The 24,291-nt window shown below is 42.9% G+C and overlaps 2 protein-coding genes and 2 non-coding genes across 11 annotated transcripts; all 4 read right to left on the bottom strand.

Moving 5' to 3' along the window:
* Positions 1–704: 704 nt before the first annotated feature.
* SUMF2 (sulfatase modifying factor 2) lies at positions 705–11,065 on the bottom strand. Of its 5 annotated transcripts, none has more exons than XM_021700435.2 (9): positions 10,964–11,065; positions 9,090–9,246; positions 6,474–6,588; positions 6,011–6,055; positions 5,491–5,641; positions 4,601–4,656; positions 2,635–2,719; positions 2,302–2,446; positions 705–892 (listed from the first exon to the last, which is right to left on the bottom strand). In XM_021700435.2, exons 1-9 carry the CDS (start codon positions 11,025–11,027, stop codon positions 808–810), a joined length of 903 nt encoding a protein of 300 aa, XP_021556110.1. In that variant the 5' UTR covers positions 11,028–11,065; the 3' UTR covers positions 705–807. The 5 variants fall into 5 exon arrangements, 3 of the variants coding, with proteins under 3 accessions (XP_021556110.1, XP_021556111.1, XP_021556112.1); XM_021700436.2 differs by having other exon boundaries at positions 2,635–2,644; positions 10,964–11,054; XM_021700437.2 differs by lacking the exons at positions 9,090–9,246; positions 10,964–11,065 and adding an exon at positions 6,982–7,177.
* Positions 11,066–12,117: 1,052 nt separating this feature from the next.
* CCT6A (chaperonin containing TCP1 subunit 6A) lies at positions 12,118–22,665 on the bottom strand. Of its 4 annotated transcripts, XM_021700640.2 has the most exons (14): positions 22,442–22,665; positions 21,977–22,040; positions 20,557–20,691; positions 19,392–19,565; positions 18,781–18,884; positions 18,062–18,172; positions 17,619–17,778; positions 17,455–17,537; positions 16,008–16,104; positions 15,535–15,682; positions 14,997–15,130; positions 13,974–14,076; positions 12,786–12,858; positions 12,118–12,512 (listed from the first exon to the last, which is right to left on the bottom strand). In XM_021700640.2, exons 1-14 carry the CDS (start codon positions 22,576–22,578, stop codon positions 12,440–12,442), a joined length of 1,596 nt encoding a protein of 531 aa, XP_021556315.1. In that variant the 5' UTR covers positions 22,579–22,665; the 3' UTR covers positions 12,118–12,439. The 4 variants fall into 4 exon arrangements, 3 of the variants coding, with proteins under 3 accessions (XP_021556315.1, XP_044771053.1, XP_044771054.1); XM_044915118.1 differs by lacking the exon at positions 18,062–18,172; XM_044915119.1 differs by lacking the exon at positions 20,557–20,691.
* On the bottom strand, positions 15,352–15,491 carry LOC123325015. The gene has a single exon (XR_006540183.1). It is a non-coding gene; the product is annotated as a small nucleolar RNA SNORA15 (small nucleolar RNA).
* Positions 19,669–19,802, bottom strand: LOC123325020. The gene has a single exon (XR_006540188.1). It is a non-coding gene; the product is annotated as a small nucleolar RNA SNORA22 (small nucleolar RNA).
* Positions 22,666–24,291: the final 1,626 nt, after the last annotated feature.

Genomic DNA, 24,291 nt, shown 5'->3' with positions numbered 1-24,291 from the left:
ACCTCCCTTAGGGTCCCAGGAGGAGGATAAAAGAGACGACGGTCTGATACACACAATCATGGAGATTTTACTGACCTCACAGCATCCAGTGACACCATGGGAGCAGATTCTTTTCCAGGGACATGTGTTTACAGGCATATGGATGCCCTCATATAATTAACAATAGAAAGGGAAGGTTCTGGTATTTGTCTCTCTCGAGTATTATTTACTTTGTGACTCCCACAATGTAGTTTTGTCTGGCACATAATTCGGTTCTTCTAGACCCTTTGAAGACTCACATTGTGCTTTAGAGAGCCCAGCTACTGCATTCTACATACTGATAACAGAAATTAGGTTCTTTCAGAGGCATACGAAACACTATAAATGAGGCTAATGAAGGAAGTATTTTCCTTCTACAGCAGTTTGCTGGGAAAACAAAGAAAAATGGGGAAATTCTGCCTTGAGAAAACAATGTCGGATCCCTGCATGAGACACTGAGAAAGGGGGAGGGAACAGATTTAAAAATTTTTAACAAAATGCCTTTCAGAGCACTCTGCCCCAACTGTTTGAGGACTGGCCCCTATATGGTTAATATCTGACGTCTAAGAGAAACGCCCAGCTCCCCAGCCACCATCAATAAGTCAGGTCCCTTCTTCAAGAGACAGCGGTACCCCTCCTCTGAGGTCAGAGTCCTCTTCTGGCCTGGTGAGAGATGCCTGCCACAGAGGGATGGCGGAAGGGGCACGAAGTCATTCCTGAGGCTAAAGTTTGACTGTGTTGGGAATGTGGCCAGGGAGTGACACGGGTACCACGGCTCTGCATGGCTGTTCACAACTCCCCAGGCAGTCGGCCTGCACTGGAAGCACAGCGGAAGCCTAGGTTGTCTGAGGCTGAATCTGGAGTGTTGCCCATCCTGCCACCAGAGAAGAGGAAAGAGAATGGACATTCGTTGAGAAAGGGGCCTGGAGCCTTACCCAACTTTTATGCTCAACCTCCTAGGGTCTGCTCTGGTCCAGGGTGCCTGAGGACTGAGGGCAGGGTCCAGAAAGAAGCCTGGTATGAGGGCACTCCTGGGGAAAAGGGGATAAGAAGGGACCTGGTACAGGGTGGAGCAAGTGTGACCGAGCAGTCATGAGAGTCTGCTCTGGAAGGCAAGAAAGGCAATGACTAGTAACTTCAACTGCTCATAGTTTAGAATAACTCAGCCGAAAAAAACCTGTCAGTAAGAAGTGAGAATACCATAGTGCCAATGAGTACTTCATACTTTCCAAAAGACTTTCACATATATTCCCTCATTTGCCTTTTCTTCACACCTCTGGCAGGCAGGATTTGTTCACCATTTTACAGACCCAGAATCAGATACTAGGAATATTTAAATGTCTCGGCCAAGGCCAACCACTGCTTCATGGGCACAAGAGATTTAGTGGCAAACCCAGCTTCCTGGTTCCCAGGCCAGTACTTTCTCCACTACTTTGTCCTAGAAAAGGAGGTGAGGGAGAGCAGGGGCCTCAATGTATCCAAGAAACATCTGCAAACCTGACTTCCTGAGGCCACAGAAACCGTGGTCTTTCTAGTCCTTCTGGAACCCAGGCATGGGAGGAGGCAGAGGGAAATCATCAAAATAAACCTACAGATGAGCAAAGTAGAGAGAGTCCCAGCAGGGGACTTGGGAGCCTGGGACCCTACCACTCAGGTGCCAGCATTAACCATCTGTGTGACATGAGCGGGTCCCAGCACCTCTGCGAACCTATTTTTCCTTGACTGTAAAACAACATCGTTATAGAAAATGATTCTTCGGGGCACCTGGGTGGCTCAGTGGTTAAGCGTCTGCCTTCAGCTCAGGTCATGATCCCAGGGTCCTGGGATCAAGCCCCACATCGGGCTCCCTGCTCCTTGGGAGGCCTGCTTCTCCCTCTCCCACTCCCCCTGCTTATGTTCCCTCTCTCACCGTCTCTGTCAAATAAATAAATAAAATCTTTAAAAAAAAACAAAAAGGTTTTTCATGTGCTCTCCAGTTTGAAGGGCGCGTATTTCCATGACCAGTACTGATGTGGCCATTCCACTGCCCTGCCTCTGCCACTAGTTATGAGGACGAGGGGAGAAACCCTTATGATGCTGGACACACAGTCTCTCCGGGTACCGAGAGCTGGCAAGAAAAGGCACAAGTTGCCTGAGGCCCTTTTGCTTCTCATGGCAAATACTGTGTATGCTCTCTTCTGTCCCCACAACTTGGGGTGCAGATAGAGGAGTGGAAGCAGCACTAACAGCAGCTCTGGGAGACCAGGACCCAGACCCTCGGCCCCCAGCTACCGGTCTCCTCACCTGGTGGTGACCCGGGCCCGGTGATTGGCAGAGCCATCAGCTGTGTCGATCCAGGACGCCCCCCGAAGGACACGCATGTCCTGCCCTGTAGCCTGGTATGGAGATGCTGTCCACTCCCACACGTTGCCCAGGAGGTCATAGAGCCCTGCAGCACAGCAGGTGGGTCAGTTCCAGGTTGGGCAGTACCATCCCCCATCCCCTGCCCCCCAGGTATCAAAGGCTTCGGGAAGCAAACGCTTCCCTGGTGGTGTTTCTCTCTGCCTCATCCTTCAGGCAGAGTGATCCCACCAACCAATTTGTGAGTGTTGACAGCAACATGATAGGAAATCTTACCATAGTTATTCTGTGGGGGGAAAGCATTCACTGGGGAGACTCCATGGAAGCCATCCTCAGCCTTGTCACCCTTGGGGAAATTTCCCTAAGGGGGAGAAATTTAAGCTAAAAAATTTACCATCCTGTTCCAAGATGGGTGTTCCTGCTTGGCCAGAGGAAAACCAAGGTCATATTGCTGTGTCATCTGGGGTAGGATGAAGGGCATGAGGCAGTGCACTGAGGTGCCCATCCTGAGCTCCCAAACTAGTCACCTCATGTCCTCCACCATTACCTCCCGGCTGGATTCGGAAATGTGTGGTTTCCCTGTGCCCACAGTGATCTATGTCAAGCCCACCCCACTCCCACTTTCTCCACTCTCAGCAGCTTCCACCCCTCCGCCTTGAACCCCATGTGCTTCAGTGCCTTGGGAAGGCTCTTCTTCCCCTCCTCTGTGCCCAGCACCACCTGCCTTCTCAAGGACGACTGATGCCTGCCCTGTGCTCTCCTATACCATCTCTTTCCTTCTACCACCAAGAGGCTTAACCCTCCCTCATCTGCCCTGACTCTACTGTTCTCATCTGCTCTTTACCACCAAAATGCTTGAAAAAGGAACCTATATTTGCTAATGCAATTTGTTCAATCTTCTCAATAAAACTGGGGTTCAGCTCCCCCTACTCTATGGAAACTGATCTCACTAAAGGGAAGATGAAGAGGTAATTATTTACTCAACAGCTACTATGTGTTCGGGTTGCCACATTTATCTCTTTTAATCCTTACAAGGCTGTGAGACAAGTATTTTCTCCCTTTAAAAAACTGGCAACTGAGGCTCAAAGTGGTTAATTTATCAAAGATCACACAGTGAATCAGATCTGTCTTTTTGCAAAGCTCTGATCCCAAGATCATCTAAAAGATCAGTTTACCCCTTGGGTTCTTTTTAATGCTTCCCCCTGAAATGCTGATGCTGTGCCCCGCCCCTTACTCTACAGAGTCTCCTTGGGGGATAACATTCTTGCCTAAGATATATGCTGATGACTCCCGTTTACCACTTGCTCTGACCCAGACCTCTGTCCTAAGATCTAGACTCATATTTTCAATGTTTGAGCATATAAATGACAAAGGGCACCTTAAACTAAGCTGATGCTAACCCCATCAAGTTCTATCCCTCTGACCCCAAATGCATATCATCTGTTCTGGATAATGGTAACACCGTCACCCTGTTGCCCAAGCTTAGATTCATGCTTGAATCCAACTCCTTCCCACTTTTCCACTTTGATTATTACAAAACCCCGTCTATCTTACAGGCATGCCTCTCCCATTTGGCTTCTTCCCCATTCCACTTCTACTTAATTCACATGTTCATAATCCCCTGGGCCATTGCCACAGACTCAAATTCAGAGACCCCTCCCACCCCACCACCACTGCAGCTCTATTTCATTTAGGCCTGCACAAATTAGCAACTAGCATCCTCCCCAAATCAAATTACGTTGTTAGTCCCCTGTTTAAAAACCTTCATCAGCTCCCCACTGCCTACAGGGGAAAATCTAAAACCGTATCTTGGCACACCCGCTCCTTCATAATCCGCCTACAACCCACTGTCTACCTCATCTCCTACACCTCCCGTTTCCCTGTGCTCCAGCCTCTCTGAATTTGTCCCATCCCTGAACACACAGTACCCTTTCCTAATACAGTGCTGACACGTTGTTTCTTCTGCTGTGAACGCCCTTTCCTCCACTTTTCACTTGGCAAACTCCTATTCCAGCAGCACCAATGTCATCTTCTCTGTGAAGTCACCCCCACCATTCGCAGGCAGTTACTTCTACAACTCTTCAGGATGCAACCCCACCACACTGTCTTTTGCTTTCCCAGTTTACCAGTCCCATTAGAACACAAAGCCCTCTGCAGTCCCACAGCCCAACACGATGCTTAGCCTCAGGAGGTTTCATTCAGTGCTTTGAGAAAGGACAGGGGTGAGGAATGTATGTCTTACCTGCCACAGGTTGGTGCGGTTTGGCTGGAACTGGTTTCCCCATGGGTAAAGCTGACCTGCCAGTAGAACAAGGAGAGAGTGGGGGAGGGGGAGGTGAAGGGTCGTGGAAGAGGGAAAGACAGAGAGAGTGAGGGAACCAAAAGGAAGTCAGGAGGTGATGAGAAAAGGAGAGAGAGATTACTTACTTTTATTTCCCATGCCTGTTCCTTCCACTCACTGTCCTGCATTCAGAGTCCCTGGTCTCCTGATCTGCTCCAGGACAGTGGAATCCCAGGTGTGGTTCTGACTAATGCCAGTCTAGTAAGCTATCTGTTACCAGATCATGTCCAGATAAGTACAGAAATTGAGAGTAAGATTTCAGAAACTTGTCAATTGGACTTAGATTGGATAAATAAGCAACCTCATTTATCACAAGAATTTTGACTATTGGTATAGCTGGTGTTTAAAGAGTAGCAGAGGTGTGGAACATGGGGAGTTGCTGTTTCCTTCTCCTAACTTTTTGTTCAGTTAGGATTGCAAAACTTCATTGTTTGTGTGAGTCCCTTCACACCTACGGAAAAAGCAGTCTGGGTAATTCTTTTCTCCTTCCCTGTGCTATGTTGTTCTGATTATATTAATTGAAATGTAACATACCTGGGTGGAATCTCCAAGAATAACAAATTTTATGTCTGTTTCTTTATTCCAGTTTTCCAGTTATTAATTTTTTTGGCATTTTACACAAGTATTGGTCTGAGATGGATCAGAATTGAAAACAGTAACAACTGGCCCTCCACCACACAGTTTAAGAAGCACTGCTCTAGGGAGTATGGACCCTTCCCACCCTTCAAAGCTCCCCATGCAGGACAGGATGGGGAGAAGAATAAAGGGAAGTCGCCGTGCCATCTCTATACCCTTCAAGCCCCCTCGGGCAGCAAACTCCCACTCTTCCTCAGTGGGCAGCCGTTTCCCCCGCCAAGCACAGAAGGCACGAGCATCATTCCAGCTCACGTGTACCACTGGGAGCTCCAGTCTCTCTCGGATGCCAGAGCCAGGACCTGCAGGCTGACAGCCAGGATGAAGTGAGACAGGCTTCTGGGAGCGCACAGAAGTCTGAGGAAGGCTAGGCTTAGGGTGCCTGAGTTCAGCTTTTACCACTAGATGGAGCAAGGAAGTTGGAGGAGATAGCCTGGTGAGTGAAGAGAGGCCTAGAGTCAGAAAGAGCATAAATATGAGCCAAGGGAGAAATGGGATGGGCAATGGGAAAAGAGCTCAGGGCAGAGGAAACAGGGCTGCTTGGCTGTTGGCCTTGAAATTTCTGTCACCCTTTTTAATTTAGTGTCTCTAGATAGGCAAGGGGTCTTCCAGGGAAGCCAGGCCTCCAGAATAAGAGTCAACAGGGGTAGAAAATGAGGCAGAGGAAACAACCCTTACCTGCCTCCAGAACGCCCTTTCCACTGGAAGCCACCAGAGAAGAGACTGCAAAAAAGAAGTATGACGGCAAGATGCTCTGACCCAGCCAGGGCACCTTCCTGACTGACACACACGAGGCAGAACAAATACTTCAGACTGGGACTCAGGTGGCCCAAGTGCGGCTGTTTCTGGACCCCGGAAAGCAGGACATCTCACTACCATTATTAGAGGGATGTCAAGCTGTTCTCCTGCCAGTTCAGGGAGTAACTTGAACCCTACATGTATCTGGTTCCTTACAGAGTCTCAGTATGCAGAAACCAGCTCAGGGTTAATGTCCCGGGAGTGTGTGCCCCTCTGACTCTTCCACGGAGGATCTCTCTTGCTCCTTCCTTGCCTGCAGCTCTCAGGTGGGATTCTCTATGGTGGCTCTGGTGGGCCCATGACCCGCTCACATTCCCTCGGCTGCAAGCCCAGGTTCTCTCACCTCCATCTGATGGGTCATGTTGTTTCTAAGCTCATCGGAGACAAAGTCTTCAAAGACAAAACTCCATCCGAACATCTCAGCCTCTGTCCGGTACTTTTTTTCCCTGACAAACTCCCTGAGAAGAGATATTTCACTTGGTTAAGCTGATAAGGTTCCATGTCCCACTCTCACCCCCTTCTGCTCCAGAAAACCTCATATATCTTTCTCCTCAAAGCCACACATCACAGAGTTTCCATCAACAACAAGCAATTAACATGAAAGCCTGAGCAGGAGATTTTCTTTTAAAATCTGTTGCTCTATGTGTAATTCATATATAGAAAGGCACTCTTTTTAGTGCATGGTTTTGTGAGTTTTGACAAAGCATATAGTCACTATCACAATCAAGATACAGAGCAAGTCTATCAAACACCTCTTAAAAGTTCCTCATGCCTCTACAACCACTCATCTGTTTTTTGTCCCTATAGTGTTCCCTTGCCCAGAATATAAATTCACAGAAATTGAATCATACATTATGTAGCTTTTGGGTCTGGCTTCACTTAGTGTAATGCTTCTGAGATTCGTCCATGTGTTGCCAGTATTGGTCGTTTGTCCCTCTTTGTTGCAGGACAGCATTTTATTGCACGGATGTACCGAATTTTGCTTATCCATTCACCAGGTACATGCAGGTCATCGGGGTTATCTCCAGTTTTTGGAGGTTATGAATAAAGCTGTTGAGAAGATTTAAGGGTGGGAATGGGTCTCTTTTCTGAAAGGTCTTCATCACATACCTACTCTCACAACAATCACGAGAGGGAGGCAGAACGTGTGTTACTATCTCCATCTAACAGATGAAAAAAACGGAATCAAATAAAAATAATGTGTTGAAATTTTAGAATGGATGTTCACATAGTTTGCTATGGTATAGCAAATTCAGCAAGCAAACTGCCAGGGTAAGATGGATTGTTTTTATTGGGCTAAAAGTACCCCATCTGTGCCAGCCCTCTGATATGAGAAGACAGTGTTCACCCATCAAAGGGGCATTGAGAATGGAGGAGGTGATCAGATTTGGCAGCAATAGCTATTTACCAACCTCAGAGCATGTGAACGGTTTGAAAATCTTTTACCAGAGAAGCAGAGACAAATCATGGGTTCTAAGCAAAGTTTAGGGGCTTGCTGGAAGTCTATCATAAAAAGGTCATAAAAATAAATAAATACGTAAGTGCCATAATTTGAAATATAAAAGATTTCTATCATAAAATATGTCATAACTTGAAATATATAAAAGTGCACACTGTGCATCTAGCTAGCTAGCTATTTCTGGTTGTCATGATATAGCTCAAGCCTGATCAAAAGTGACTTCTCCTTCAATTTTAATAAAAATTCTTTCAAAAAGCACATATAAGTAGTGCACATTGTATTACAGAAAAATGAGAAAATACAAGTAGATAAAAAGAAAAAAATTGAAATCATCCATTATCACATCAACTAAGATATAGCCGTGCATATCCTTTCCTGTTCTGCCCCCCAGCAAGAATTTTTAAATAGCTTTAAGAAGGTGCTTCCCGGGGGGGAAAGAAAAAAGGGGGACGCTTCCCTGGAATTATTTTCTTTTGGAAGTCACAAAAACATGGGTAAAATCTGTTACCTAATGCAATGTTACATCTTCCAGTTCTTTTTAAATGCATATACACTCCATGCACATACTTTTTAAAATAGGATCATACCCTGTATATTGTTTGTAAGCTACTTTCTTCACTTAACATCTCACAATTCTTTTTGACAACAGGATTTTAATGGCTGCTAAATATTCTGTGATGTTGTTACAGTATGTTTAAGCGATCCTTATATTGTTAATATTTGTTTACAATGGCATCTTTTTAGCTAAATGTTTTAAGACCTTAATTCTTTCCTTAAGGAAAATCTCTAAAGATGGAATCACTAAGTCAAAGGGCCTGAGAAGTACACCAACCATCCTTATGTTTACTTCAGTCTGTGTCTCCTGAATCAATTTTTCCCCATAACTTTTTATTTTAAAGAGTTTTAAATCCACAATGTAACATTTAAGTCATTTCCCACATTGCTTTGTCTTTCTGTTCCCTCCTTTTCCCTGTATCATTTAAGGTAAGTTACAGATATCTCCTGGATCATTTTCTGCTTTAGCCTACACAAACATACACAAAACATACCGCCTTGAGGAGACTGAGACAGCTCAACATGGCTTCTTAGACTGAGCTGGAACCATAATGTTTGTCCTAAACTAACGCCATTTCCCTAAGTAAATACAAAGGGAATTTAAGAGACTCTCAGCTACTAGGACCCTCTCCCAATCCCTCCCTCCTGTGGAAGAGGTTTTTGTTGAGTGTTTGACTTCTGCCCATATTTCTCAGTGCTATACCCAATGTAATGGAAAATCCACTGGCTGAAGAGTCAGGGGATTTGAGTTCCAGGCCCAGCTCTGCCACTAACAGAGAGTGAGTCTCCAGACTTGATTCTTCATCTGAAAAATGTAGGTAACACTTATCCCACAGTACTATTGCAAAGATGATATGTTATAGTAAACAAGCTACTTTCCATTTAGATATTAGGAATGAAAATTAGAAAGAGTCTCTACCCCTCCAGGAAGAACACCTGATGTACCTGAAATCTTTGTTGGTGACAGGAAATATGTCAATGGCAAAGGGTTTTACTGTCACCTCTCGGGCAGGCCCTTCACCATCTCTGCCATCTGGTGAATTTGTTCCCATCTGGAATCTCCCACCTGGTAGCTGGACCATGTTAGTAGTCTGCCCATTCCCTGCAGAGAAAAGGAAGCATCATCAGTAACACATGAATATATATAAAACAAGTGGCAATATTTGGATTATATGTAATATTCATAATGGTGTAATGAAAAAAAAATGTAGGCTTAAAATTTGGCCTTAAATTCTTGTTCTGCCACTTAACTTGTTGGGTGACCTTAGGCAAATTAGTTAATCTTGAGTTTTGCTTTCGCTCCACAAAATGGAGACAACATCTAACTATTTCAAGGGGTCGCTGTATAAATTAAAATTACATGTGTGAAATGTTGTGAGCAGATGGTAATTATTCAACAAATGTTTATTTCTGTCCTTACTGCTCTATTCCTGTACACAACAACTCTTTGTCCCAGCTAGGTAAATCTAGACACTAAGAACCTGAAATACTTCTAGCACCTTTCTATCCATACTTCTGCTCTTGTTGTTTCTCTGCCGCTTCCTCCCCACTTCTTAATGATTTTCACCATTATATCATATGCTCCAGAAAATACCTATTTTGCCACTGTATTCCCGGCATCTAGCACAAGAGCACAATAATTAGCAAACGATTGAGATCCTTCATATCTGCTGTTTGAACATCTCAGAAAATCAGAATTAAAAGGATCATTAATTCAACCCCCTTATTTAACAGGAAAAAACCAAGACCCCAAAAGGAAAATCACGTGAAGAGCTAGTTAACAAGGAATAAGGACTAGATCCAGGTCTCTTTACTTCCAGGTCAGTGCTATTTCCAACCCACCACACTTGTCTTCACACTTCAGAATGTTATGTTTCTTCTTAAGGATATCTAAGTACCATAAGTTCCTTAATGGCAGCAGAGTCCACCGTCTTTTCACGTTTCTCTATCTTTAGCCCTCTTGTTCTCATTCTGACACACTCACACTGATGATTTCATCTACTTCAAGGGAGAAAAAAATGGAGCAAGCAGGGAAATCTCAGATTAAAAGGGAATTAAGAAACAACATACAACTGCAATGTATGAACTTTGACACTAACTCAACAACTGTAACAAACACAGGAGGTGAATTTGAACACTAACCGGACGTTTAATGATATTGAGAACTGTTAATTTTTTTTTTTTTTAAGATTTTATTTATTTATTTGAGAGAGAGAATGCGATAGAGAGAGCATGAGAGGGGGGAGGGCCAGAGGGAGAAGCAGACTCCCTGCTGAGCAGGGAGCCCGATGCGGGACTCGATCCCGGGACTCCAGGATCATGACCTGAGCCGAAGGCAGTCGCTTAACCAACTGAGCCACCCAGGCGCCCGAGAACTGTTAATTTTTTAAGGCAGGGGAAGAGAACGGCATTTTTTTCATGACTCTTTGTCTTTTCAAGCTGAGTATTTACAAATAAAATTGTGTAATGCCTGGATTCACTTCAAAAAGGCCCCAGGGAAATGGGAAAGTGGGAGCGATACCGAAACAGCAAGATTAGCTATAAAGTGGCAACTGTTTTAAGTTGCGCGACGGGTACATGGGAGGGGGTGTCTTTATGTTCTCTTACTTTATGTTCAAAAAAGTAAAAAAGAAGTTAGATAGGATATGAGCCGTTAACCACCTGACCAAGTTGGCCGCCTCTGGGAGGTGCCTCCGGCCGCTCCAAGCCCACCCAGGAAGCGGGCGGAGGGGCCACGGTCTCTTTCCCCGACCAGGGCGGGGGACCCACCCCCTTCCTGACGTTTCCCGGGGCACACAGGGCCAGGCCAGCACACTGACCTAGCTCGAACCGCGGACCAGACAGGAGCAACAGCAGGGTCAACAGCGGCGGCGAGGGGCCCATGCCGGGAACACGATCAGCGCACACACCGTGGGCCCTGCCGCGCATGCGCCCCGCGTGCACCACGTCGGCCGCCGTACTGCGTGCGCACTGCCCGATTTTTTTTTTGGCCGATGGGTTTGGTTGGTCCCAGGCTACAGCTGGGTCTAGAATTTAACGTGTGTGGAGCCAGATACGTGCAATTTTCTCAGGGTTAGCGTTGAGGGACCAGGCCATTCCAGAAGCCCCTTCAATACCCCATGAACAGAACATTTTGACTGATTTCCTTCCCTTTTATATTCAAACCCCTTTTGGGCGCTGGAACACCATTTCAAGATCAAAGAAAAGGTTTCAGCTTAACATTTACTGCACACTTATTGTACGCAACTGCCAAGTCCTCAAAAATACAAAGCTTTGCAACACACTTTACGGTCAAGGACTGCAGAGATATAAAAATTTTGTGCAGACAGGTGGGAGAAAAAGGGCACTGGAGGGTCTGGGATGGGTACTTCAGCATAAGCAAAGGTGCAGGGGTGTGAAAACATGGTCCACTGAAAATCTCCTATCCCTAAGCCCCCATGCTTGAAAGGTCTACCTCTGCCTTCTTTTTCTATTTTCCCCACTTCATACTTTGAGCTTATCAACTCCCTTGCCTCTACCTCACCCATCTTGCTGTTCACTAAAACTTTAGGAAGCATTTTTTTTTTTTTAAGATTTTTATTTATTTATTTGACAGAGACACAGTGAAAGAGGGAACACAAGCAGGGGGAGTGGGAGAGGGAGAAGCAGGCCTCCCGCTGAGCAGGGAGCCCGATGTGGGGACTCGATCCCAGGACCCTGGGATCATGACCTGAGCCGAAGGCAGACGCTTAACGACTAAGCCACCCAGGCGCCCCTCTGGGGAGCATTTTAGCACAGCTACTTTGAAAGCATTAAAAGTCCCAATGATCCAATAGTTTTACTCATAGGAATTTATACTAAAACAGGGATGCTTTCAAAATTTTAAGTTACTTTAAGTATTTATATTATCATAAAAACTTACAAGTGTAACAGTATAGGGACCTATTGGATAAATTAAAATACATCCATTAGAAGAATTATTAAACCATTATAATTTGTTTTTCAAGGAACATTTAATAACAAGGTAGATAACATATACTTATCTCACATGGTACTTTTATATCACTGAAGCTAAAGCAAAACATCCTTTTCATTGGGTAAAAACGGCCTGCTTAATGTGTGTACATTGCAGTGCAATTTAAAAAAATACTGTAATTTCAGAACTTCAGAATTTAAATGTCAGTGTTCTTTTTCATATGGGAAAAGAAAATGCTTTTGAAAATTATTTGAGGCTTGGACAAAAATTCCGTCGCTATATTCTTAGGATCACTCTGTGGAGTCTTCGTGATTCGGATGACACAAGGGAAGCTTCAAATTCAACCTTTTAGAGAAGACATTCCAGCTCTCATGATCTCATCAACCAGGAGTATGTTGGTGGCAATCACAGTGCTGAAAGGAGTGGAAAATCAGATGGCTCAGGTTTGAGATATGAACCCTAATTCAACTCAATTTCCAAACAAACTGCAAATTATATCCAATTAAGTTTCTCCTTTCCCCTCCAAAACATGGAAGGCTAGTTTTATTTCTATACTTTCAGTTGATCACAATTTTTGCAAAACCAAAAAAACCAAAACCAAACCCAAGTAATTAAACAGAACACACCAAATTAAGAGTATGATGATTCCCTAAAGGTTATTTTAGTTTTGGCTTTCTCAAACTTACCAGGAGTGAAGAAGCTGTTTCTTTACACAATAGTTATCCCATATGCCTACTTCGGCTGCTACCATTGGCTCACCTGCAAAGTAACCCAGTATTCTTAAAATCACACATAGCAAGTTATAAGATCAGAATGCTAAGACAACAGAGTATTTTGTGATTTGCTCATCACTGATTATTCTCATTATCCAAAGTTCCTCCCAATTTTGCTCCAAACCATGACTCCTGTATACAGTATCTTTGATTAAGTGGCTGATCTCTACTCAGAAGACTTCTAGTAATACTAATGCTCTATTTGGTTACCAAATGTTTGAACATCTCTATTTTTCAGGACACATTCTTGTTTGTCCATCTTAAAGTAAAGCACTCGAACTATATAATCTGGCCAAAATGGGCTTATCATTTCCCTCATCCCAGAAACCTTTTCTATTAACTTGAATGTAAATGATGTTATTGACAACAATAGGTCTTACACATACCGCATGGGTGTCTCTCTCAGTTCTCTTTCTTCCACTTATTGTATTTGTCGATTTTGTGTTATTGCATTTAAGATGAGGGCTTTAAATCATTTCACTACGACTTGGTCCCATCTTCCAGCATTTGCTATCCTCAGCCTTTTCTCACCCATGAATATGATCATCTAATGTATTTTCTTATTAAAGTCCCTAATAAAAGATTGAGTAAAGCCAGCCCAACATGAAATCCTTCCATATTAACCTTAACCACCTACCACTACTCAGCAATATCAAAAATCCATACTCTTTGAAATTATACAAATGTCTACTCTATTCCATTAATTACTGTATCTAGTCATTCCATTTTTATATCATTTTTTAGAACTCAGGGTTCCCTGGGCGCCTGGGTGGCTCAGTTGGTTAAGCGACTGCCTTCGGCTCAGGTCATGATCCTGGAGTCCCGGGATCGAGTCCCGCATCGGGCTCCCTGCTCGGCAGGGAGTCTGCTTCTCCCTCTGACCCTCCCCTCTCTCCTGCTCTCTCTCTCTCTCATTCTCTGTCTCAAATAAATAAATAAAATCTTTAAAAAAAAAAAAAAAAGAACTCAGGGTTCCCTAATAACACTGGTGTCAAACTGCAAAGCATCTCTCCAAGATTCGTTTGTCTGCATTTTTTATTCTTCCTGGCTTCATCTCACCTGAATCTAGTTCTCCCCCTACTAATAGCTGCATTGTCTTACCTGTGTTTAAGTCCACACCCACAAGTTGACCTGATTCTGAATGTTCTGCTTTAACTTTAACTAGTGTTTCCTGAAGGTCAAAACCAGAGTTCTGAGCAAGTACCTAAAGCAAACAAATTTAATCCTTTAAGGACAGAACCCAAGAAGTGATAGTCAATCTACAATAAATGAACCATAATTCAAATTAAGAAAAATGAACAAAGGGGCGCCTGGGTGGCTAAGTCAGTTAAGCATCTGCCTTCAGCTCAGGTCATGATCCCATGGTCCTGGGGTCGAGCCCGCATTGGGCTCCCTGCTCAGTGGGGAGCCTGCTTCTCCCTCTCCCTCTGGTTGCAGCTCCCCCTGCTTATGCTCTTTCAAATCTTAAAATCTTAAAAAAAAACAACCCAAACCTGGGGCGCCTGGGTGGCTCAGTCGTTAAGCGTCTGCCTTCGGCTCAGGTCATGATCCCAGAGTCCTGGGATCGAGCTCTGCATCGGGCTCCCCGCTCCGCGGGAAGCCTGCTTCTCCCTCTCCCACTCCCCCCACTTGTGTTCCTGCTCTCGCTCTCTCTCTGTCAAATAAATAAAATCTTAAAAAAAAAACAAAAAAACCCCCCAAAAAACCCCAAACCCTTAATGAAGACAGACCAGTATTTATGTTCAGAGAATAGGCATCTGTTACTAACTCATTGATCCATTTCAAGCCCAGCAACACACCGATCATAAGCAATACCCCCAAATGAGCACACAATAGAATAAAAACAAAAAGCAAGCTTGTACTCTAGTATAACCCCTACACTGCAAACCCTCTAAAAACAGTTTATCTCCTGCACCTGAAACTTCAGATATTCAATTCCCTTCCAGAGGAACCAAATACATTTGGATGATGAGAGATACCTGCTCTAGCTACGTTCAGGAGAAAGCTGATAAAACCTGTTTACTCAAAATCTACATTATGAAAAAGACCCCACATTATCAAATACTTTCATCAGCTAACTCATTTTGATGTAGTTAAGAACACGGACTGTTAAAGCAGTCATACCTTGGGAATAATGAGTAATGCATCAGCAAACGCTTGAACTCCCAGTTGGGCCCTGCCCTTTACACTGGGCTTGTACTTAATCAAGGCTTCTGCCATTGCCACTTCCACTGCACCTGCACCCGGAACCACACAGCCTGGGGGAGGCGGGGAGAGGAGAGAAGTGCTGAACTAACAAAACTGTAGAATCATTTTAAGGAAAGACATAAAACATAACATAAAAAACATTAATTTCCCGAGAATGTAGTATAGCCACCACAATGTTAATACTGCACTTGAAAGCATTATAAGCAACACATCAAATAGCAAAATGGTTCAATTCAACTAGTACTTCCAAGCTCTTAGTATTAGTTCATTTACTTGTATCCACTTTTAAAAATGGTATGCTATGAAAAAGCTTAGCACACCATCACAGGCATTTTAAAGGGAAGACTTTACTTTTGCATGGTGTCTGGCTGTGTAAACTACTGATAAAAAGAACACAGTATTCAGCCATGCCTTTCACACTAGCCAAAGAATATAAATACAGTAAAGATCTTACCATCATCAATAGCATTTTTAACAGCCCTCAAGCCATCTCTTATTGCATCTTTGATTTGAGTGAGTGTGTGCTTATTTGGTCCTTTGATCAATAATGTGACAGAGCGAGGATTGTTACATTTCTCAATAAAAGTGAATTTCTCTTCTCCCTATGTGAATGAAGAAGGGAAAATATTTTCAAAAACAGGATATGGTTGTGCAAAGAATGAAAAGAGTAGAGGGCTTACGGAAGAATAAGTAGCATATTAATAAGGGAACAACACACCAATCACATTAAAGCAAATTCCTTCACTTAAAAAAAAATTGCGTATAAAAGTGATTTTTCCCATCAATAGCTTATCATTACTACACATAACCTTCAAAATGTATGTAAACAAAGTAAAAATCTGATCCTAAGTTTGAATGAATTTTTACTACCAAAGAATTCATGAACCAAAAATTATTATATTATCTTCGGAAAGAAAACACACTTACCAATGTATATTCATAGACAAGTCCTGCATATCCCAAACAATCAGGATTTAGGTCATCAAAGGAATTTAGGGCTACTCCACCGCAAGCAAGAGTCAGCCTGAAATATTGAAGTGTGTTTTGGGAGATGTATAAGCAGCTTTGTTATGTATGTTTAAAGAGATCATTAATAATTTTTATGAAGCAACCTTTCAGAATTAATACTAAAATCCTAAAGTTATTTTTTAAATAACCTTGAACCTTCCCATTCACCACCAACCAGCTAAAAACCAGTCTTTTCTCCTAACTCGACATTTAACCCACGTTTTTTTTTTTTTACAAGATTTTATTTATTTATTTGACAGAGAGAGACACAGCAAGAGAGGGAACACCAGCAGGGCGAGTGGGAGGGGGAAAAGCAGGCTTCCCCACCAAGCAGGGAGCCCCATATGGGGCTCGGTCCCAGGACCCTGGGATCATGACCTGAGCCGAAGGCAGACGCCTAATGACTGAGCCACCCAGGCGCCCTAATCCACTCTTTCAAAGTCAGCAAATACTCCTCTGATAAGAAATCTAAAGATGGGGCGCCTGGGTGGCTCAGATGGTTAAGCGTCTGCCTTCGGCTCAGGTCATGATCTCAGGGTCCTGGGATCGAGTCCCTCATCGGGTTCCCTGCTCCTTGGGAGCCTGCTTCTCCCTCTGCCTTTCTCTCTCGCTCTCTCTCTCATGAATTAAAAAAAAAAAAAAAAAATCTTAAAATAAAAAAAAGAAATCTAAAGATGAACAAGACCTCTTTATCGTGGTGAGATCTGGGGAAAAAGTAGTTCTCTGAAACCCCCTGATGCTCTTTTGACATGGTTGGTAACGTACATATACATGTCATGGTTTAAAACTAAAGCATACACCAATGTTCACAGCAGCATTATTCACAACAGCCAAAAGGGAGAGACTTAAATGTCCACTGATAAATGGATAAACAAAAGGTGATATACATCCATACAATGGAATATTATTCATCCTTAACAAGAAATGACATTCATTCTAATATGTGACAACATGGATGAACTCTAAAAACATCATGCTAAGTGAAATAAGCCAGCATAGCAGGACAAATATTGCACGATTCCTTTGTATGAGGTACCAAATTCATAGAGACAAAATAGAATAATAGTATTTACCAGGGGCAGGGGAAAGAAACAAAGTTACTGCTTAATGAGGAGAATTTCAGTTTGGGAAGATGAAGAAGTCTGGAGATGAATGATGATGATGGTTGCACAATAATGTGAATGTAACTTAATGCCACTAGATTGTACATTTGAAAAAATGAGTAAAATGATAAATTTTATATTATGTATATTTTAATCACAACAAAAAAGGAAAAACACAATAAGAACGGGGGGAAAAGAAGTAATCCCACTTAACTTGCAAAATAAGTAAAATCTACATCACTAAGGTAATATGCTATCCGTACCTTTCCATATTTCTCCTTTTAGCTCTACGGAGAGCTACTATACCTTCTTTTGCAAGAGCATCTAAGGAAAAGGGGTCAATTCCCTATAACAAAAACAAAAGTTAGTTACAACAGAAGTCACCTTAAAAATAATAATGGACAATATAGACTCATTTCATTCTCACCTTTTGATTAATAACAACGAATCCTTTATCTGAATCACCACAGACTTTCTTTTTCAGTTCTATTATCTTTTTAACTCTATCTTCAATGAATTTTCTTTCAGCTTTTACAAGTTTCTCTCTCTCTTCTGCACTCTTGTAAAAAAAGCCAGAATTCACTTCTCTATTTAAAAAAAAAAGTTACAAAAGGGGAGTGGGGGAGAATGTTTATTTTTTGAGAAGATAAACCAGTAGCCTCAGAAACAGGTCTTGAGATTTAACAAACAGCCACTGAGCTCCAATCCTGCCCCTGGTGTATTTTCAGAGGTTATTTCCTATAATTCACCTGAACCCAACTGAGGCATTACTGCCCTCACAGTGGGGAAACTTAAGTCTCGTAAGTGATGTGCCCAAAATACCAAGCTCCTCCACCTCTCTATTCCATTTGTAACGGGCTATAAACTCACGTTTTCTCATATTCTAATGACACATTGCATGTGAGGATGTATGCATCTTCTACTCTTTTTTTCATATCTGGATGCCGTGCCCCATGGTCCAAAACAAGACCTCTGATTAAACTGTTGAAACACATAATAAGTCATGTTGTTATTGATTTCCAGATAATAACATACACTAATGAAATTCAAATACTGAATTGAGACTGTATTGATAATTTTCACACAACTTTATTTCTTGAGTTTTTGAAAAAGACTTTTGGGTGAAACCTAGGCAGGTTCAATTATGAAAAAGCAATATCCAGAACACAGCACAAAAACAAGCCATTCAAACAAAAGTAACAATGCTTATCTTGTAAAGAAAATTCTGCAGAGAAACAGTTGCAACTGGTAGGCTCTCAAATGTCATCACCTCCTTTAAAAATTATTTTTTAACTAGGTCTTTGAAATGTAATATATATTCTAAATTCCCCAACAGTCTCCTACTATGCTTTGTAACCTACAGTTTAATAAATCATTGACATAGCTCGCTTTTCAGAATCATACTGACTATAAACATGTAACAATAACCTCATTTCAGGAGGAAACACTACTGAGCAAACTAAATATTCATGTAGGCAATACACATAAATTAAAAGAAAAAGACATCAGCCAAATAATATGTATTATATAAAGTGCCTGTAAATTTGTAAATATACATTGTAAGTATTTCATAGCATTCTACCACCTACCTTGTATCAGTTTCAGATTTATGTTTCATCTCCATGATCTCAACCATGAAGAGGTCAATAGGTTCATCTTGTTTTTTAATGGCCAAAATGGAGTCCACTACAGCCTACAGTAAGAGCAGAACCATTAGATGAATTTGATTTGCAGTCCAGACACTTATGTGGCTTGTTCTTCAGAGAAATATACATTTCTTTAAAATCTGAATCAATCTTCGCCTTCTTCTATGAGGTAACAGAATACATTACTCGTAAAGGATTGAAGTCATTTTACATTTCTGACATCTCAATTCATAATTATGTAAAGAATCATTGACATCCCTACTATTCTATTAAAAATATTGATAACAGGAAGTTTTTTCACAATAAAAATCTCAATTTTATAAACCTTTAATGAAAACTCCAATATATCTTTATAGTATGGTCAGGTATACTATTATTTGATTTTCTCATTTCACATACATCAGCCGCTCATTGCCACAAAAAAAAGAAACTACTTATCTCACATGGTATGATACTGTGAAAGTTTTAGATAGCACCTTGTAATTCCAACCAGAAAGTATGCCATGGGTTTCAGTATAGGTGTACACACCGGACATATACCACATTTAACATACCTCTGTTAAGACATCAGCAAGTTCAGCATGCACTTTAGTGCGTAGAGATGTTCTGGCCACATCTATAAGTGTTTCCCTGTCCATTTCTTTGCTTACTTTGACTTGTTCCAAAAACTGAAGTGCCTTTTCCTTTGCAGCTTCAAATCCTTCTGTTATTATTCTGGGATGAAGACCCTGTAAACATACAATTACATAACCACCACTAACTGGAGTTCTTCAATTAGATGAAAAAGTAAATTTTTAAAGCAATATTCTGGATCATTCATATGCTTTAATATAATGTGCTGATTTTTTGAATACATTTAAAAGGATAAATAGTCCTTTCAATGCAGAGGAAAAGAACAGACATTACTCTAGCACAGAATCAAAGCCAAGGGAACTATAAAGCACACTTGGGTGTTCACTGTGCAGACCACAAGGAATAATGCCCCAAACCTAAAACTGTACTCAGTAGGACCATTTATCTTTCCAATTCACATCATTTACTAACAAAAACAAACAGGGAGATGAAGGGTCCGCTTTTTCTCTCTTCCAAGAATTTCTTGGCATTGGATTACTACTAAGGTTTGCTTTAACCTTCAAACTAACTCAGGGCTAAAAACGTTGTGTAATTCTTCTTTAAATTTACGTTTTAGTTGGCTTTCCTTATAAATATGCCTAGTCCTGAATATACTGTTTCTAGATCTCAACTATCAATCTGTTATAGACAGACATATATAAGTAATATGTGATGCAACTTGATTAAAAAAACCCTGCAGGCCGGGCGCCTGGGTGGCTCAGTTGGTTAAGCGACTGCCTTCGGCTCAGGTCATGATCCTGGAGTCCCAGGATCGAGTTCCGCATCGGGCTCCCTGCTCGGCAGGGAGTCTGCTTCTCCCTCTGACCCTCCTCCCTCTCATGCTCTCTGTCTCTCTCTCTCAAATAAATAAAATCTTTAAAAAACAAAACAAAACAAAAAAACCCTGCAGGCCAAGGAAGGTTCCTTAATCTGTCCAGGATCACAATAAACTTGTATTAAGACCAGGATATAGGCTCTGGTTCCCAGAGTTAAGCCCCTTGCTCTTTACATTCTACCATACGGCCTTGCTACTATTAACACCTCAATTTATGTAAATAAATTTCCTATATACATAAACTACCATGGAAACACAAGAATCATGTATACTTCAGAAATGTAGAGATCCGCCTGTTTCAGTAGCTCTCCAATGATTAGAACATTGGAAGTGGTACCATCACCAGTTATGTCATCTTGGGCTGTTGCTACTTTGGCTATTAAGGAGGCTGTTGGGTGTTGAATTTGCTGAAAGTAGAAAAAGAAGAAAATTACTTAAGTTGAAATAGTCTAAGTATACCTTAAAATGTGTGAAGGGTCTCCTTAAGTGCATCTATTTGCATAAATTGCCCAAGTGTTCAGCTACATGCCATACTGATTTAAAACTCACCATTAACTATTTTGTACATCCATTTATGGTAACCCAAACATTTTCACATTTAGATTTGAGAAGATTATCTCCACTGTACTGATGAGGAAATCTGAGGCCCAGTTAAGTTTTACTGAAGATGACAGAGTTGACAGTAAGAAATAATTTCAAATCCATGCAAGCTTCTTTAGGACTCTTGTGAGAATAAACCAGGTTCCTTCTAAAATTAAACCTCACTAGCCTCCAGTATTACTTGGATTGAACAAAAAATTAAAAAGACCTTTTAACAAAGATCATCAGTGAATGCTAAATCGCTAAAAAGTTCTGTAAAAACAGGATATTCATTATGTCTCCAGTATCACCCATAGATTCTTAATTACAAAGGACGCAAACAACGCTCCTGAACTGCTTTTGGTTTTTAAGTCTCCTTATTCTCCTGTAATCTAGAATGGTTTCCCAGCCTTTTGTTTTTGGGGACACTGACAGTTTTAAGAACCTAGGTCAGAGGGACGCCTGGGTGGCTCAGTTGGTTAAGCTTCTGGCTCTTACTTCAGGGTCCTGAGTTCAAGCCCAGCCTTGGGCTCCAAAAACAAAAAAAAAAACCCTAAATTTTATTCTGAACTCAAAACACAGGCAAATCATTTCCTTTTCTTGGATTTTAAGTGCTAGATTTTGGAAACTTAGGGATGAGTAAAACAATTGCTCCTCTCAATAGTCTCACACTCTTGGTCAGTGGGACTTTAACAATAGTAAAGCAAAGAGTTTTATCTCCCCTTCAGTTGGAGGTGGAGAGAGATGTTGACAGAAATCCACGTTTTAAAAAGAGAAAAAGTATAACCATTTTGCGCTTACCTAACTATGTCAATCGCTTAGTTTTTCAGATTTTAACAGTTAATTTTAATAACTACAATCCTTTAACCAAGGGCTTACATGGCAAGAATAAGGATTCAAAAATAAGTAATCAGATTCCAGGGCTCCTCCCGGCATCGTACTGTCAGTACTATTACCGACTGCATTCCTTTTCTACTTCCTCCATTGTCTGAAAGACCTGCTGAGAGCTGACTCATTTCTCCTATCTTGAATATGAACATTAAAAATCTCACTGCGAATCACATGCAATACGGAAAACCAAGACATTTTCGACCTAATATAGCAGCCTCTCACCATTTCATGAAGCAGCACATTGCCATCTTTAGTAAGCTTGATGTCTCCAGCACCAGAAACAAGCCTGTTCAGCGGGCACAAATGAATCACAGTGTGACTTTTTCAACGGAGACCTAACTAAGAGTCCCATTACTATCGGGCTTTACCCAGATCCTAAGGACCTGGGGCCACGCGGCTGGTTCTCCCCACCCGGTAACAGGAATGGTGCAGTGCCCACCCCCTCCCTCCAGAGAAACAGCCTGCCCAACTCTCAGTTAGGGTCCCAGGGCGCAGGGGCGAGCCGCGCACGCGGGCAGCTTTGTTCTCAGCAGAGATGGCATCGATTACAAGAGGAAACGGCCGGGGCAGGAAACAGGAGCGACCCGGGAGTCTGCGGGTAAGTAGGGCCGCAGCGACGAGCGCAGAGGCCCGGGGGCGCCAGGCCCGTGATGGCGCTAGGTACCAGCCCCGCCAGCCCCGCCTTACATCTTCATGGTGCCCTTAGGCCCCAAGTTGGTCCTCAGCACGTCCTGCAGGCCCCGGGCCGCGCTGATGTTCACCGCCAACGCCGCCTGGGCTCGAGCCACCTCGGCCTTGGGGTTCAGGGTCTTCACGGCCGCCATAGCTAACCAGCACAGGAAGAGGAGGAGAGCCGGCGTGCGGAGGGCCCAGAGCCCGCTCAGCGTGGCCAGGAGGCGTTCGCTGCGCGGGTCTTCTGGAAAAGTCGGGCGCGTCCGGCCCGCCCCCAGCGTGCCCGTGCGCCGCTACCATTGGGCCGCAGGTCGGCCCGCGCCGCTCATTGGGTCGCGGCGCCTTCGGTCCCGCCCCTCGCGGCCAGCCCCGGCGCCATTGCGCACAGGAGGGCCCTGTTCCGGGGCAGTAAGGGCTCGCGGTGGCCCGGTGTCGCCGCCCGCCGGGCCCCAGCTTTGCGGACCGGGGACCTGAGGACGGAGGCGGGGCCTGTGGGCCGCGCGCGTCCGGGCGTGACTGCAGAGCGGGCCGCTCTCTCCTGGAGGTCTCTGGCCGCAGGTGTAGGGTGGGCTTCCTCTTTCCCCCCTCGCGCGGTTTGCCCTGCTTCCTCCCCTCGCTTCTTTCTTCCCTGTCACCAGCGTTTTCTTGACTATCTACTGTGTGCTTAGAGGGGTTCTCGGTGCTGCGGGGATACAGAAGTGAATCTGATAAGGGCTGCTCGCCCAGTATTGTAGGTGTTTTAAGTTTAGGGGAGATGAATGCAAGGTAGAAAGTGCTCGATGCCTTTTTAGCAAGCTACAGGATCGGTGTGTTGGCGGCTGAGGAGAAGCTGGTCAGCCCACCCTTCCCGCTCAGGACACACTGCTCTCAAGGCAGGTTTTATTTATTTATTTATTTTTAACAATTTTATTTATTTATTTGTCAGAGAGCGAGCGAGCACAGGCAGAGGGAGTAGCGGGCTCCCTGCTGAGCAGGGAGCCCCATGAGGGACTGGATTCCAGGACCCTGGGATCATGACCTGAGCCGAAAGCAGATGCTTAACTGACTGAGCCACCCAGGCGTCCCTCAGCAGGTTTTAAATCTCAAATGATTGAGTAGTAGTCTCCTTTTTAAGACAAAATTCCGAAAGATGTCTGCAGTTATTTTCTAGTATCCCGTATTCATCCCCCCATTAGATATACAAGATAACGTCTAGTATTTCATTTTTATAATAACAAAAATTGTTAGAATTCAAAGGTGCCAAAGGGCATATGGTGAAAAGTACGTCCTTGTCCCTCTAGTTAAACTTCTTTCAGACAAGCATAATTACCCTTAGATGCTCTGAATTTCCCAGATGCTTTCTGAATTTATAAATATGTATATGGATATAAGCATTTTTCCCACACAAAATGTCGATTTATGATACACACTGTTGGGTGTATTATACTTAAAGTATCTTGGCGATTGTACCATATCAATATAAATAGGGATTCCTCATTCTTAGTACCATATCAATATGAATAGGGATTCCTCATTCTTATTAACAGCTGCATGATATTCTTTGTAAGAGTGACAAAATTAAGTAGTCATTCACTGGCTGATATTTAGGTTGTTCCCAATCTTTTGCTATTGAAGTTGCAGTGAATACCCTGGTATATAATGCTTTTAAGTGGCATTGTATATTTGAGAATCAAAAGCACATATATAAGTTTGAGTAATAGCAGTACACAGGAGACTTGTGCTTACCTTATTTGGTAAGTATGCATATTTATTTACTGTTACAGATGTAAGGGGAGACATGAGCAGAGATGAAGATTGTGGAACTTTCAGGCATGTGCTTGCAGGTGGAGAAAGGGGGAGTGGATCTCCTGAGGTACACAATTTAA

Source organism: Neomonachus schauinslandi, chromosome 5 (genome assembly GCF_002201575.2).
Source record: "Neomonachus schauinslandi chromosome 5, ASM220157v2, whole genome shotgun sequence".
In the NCBI taxonomy this organism is placed as follows: Eukaryota; Metazoa; Chordata; class Mammalia; order Carnivora; family Phocidae; genus Neomonachus; species Neomonachus schauinslandi.
The sequence above is the reverse complement of the archived record's forward strand: the minus strand, read 5'-3'. Positions and strand labels throughout refer to the sequence as shown.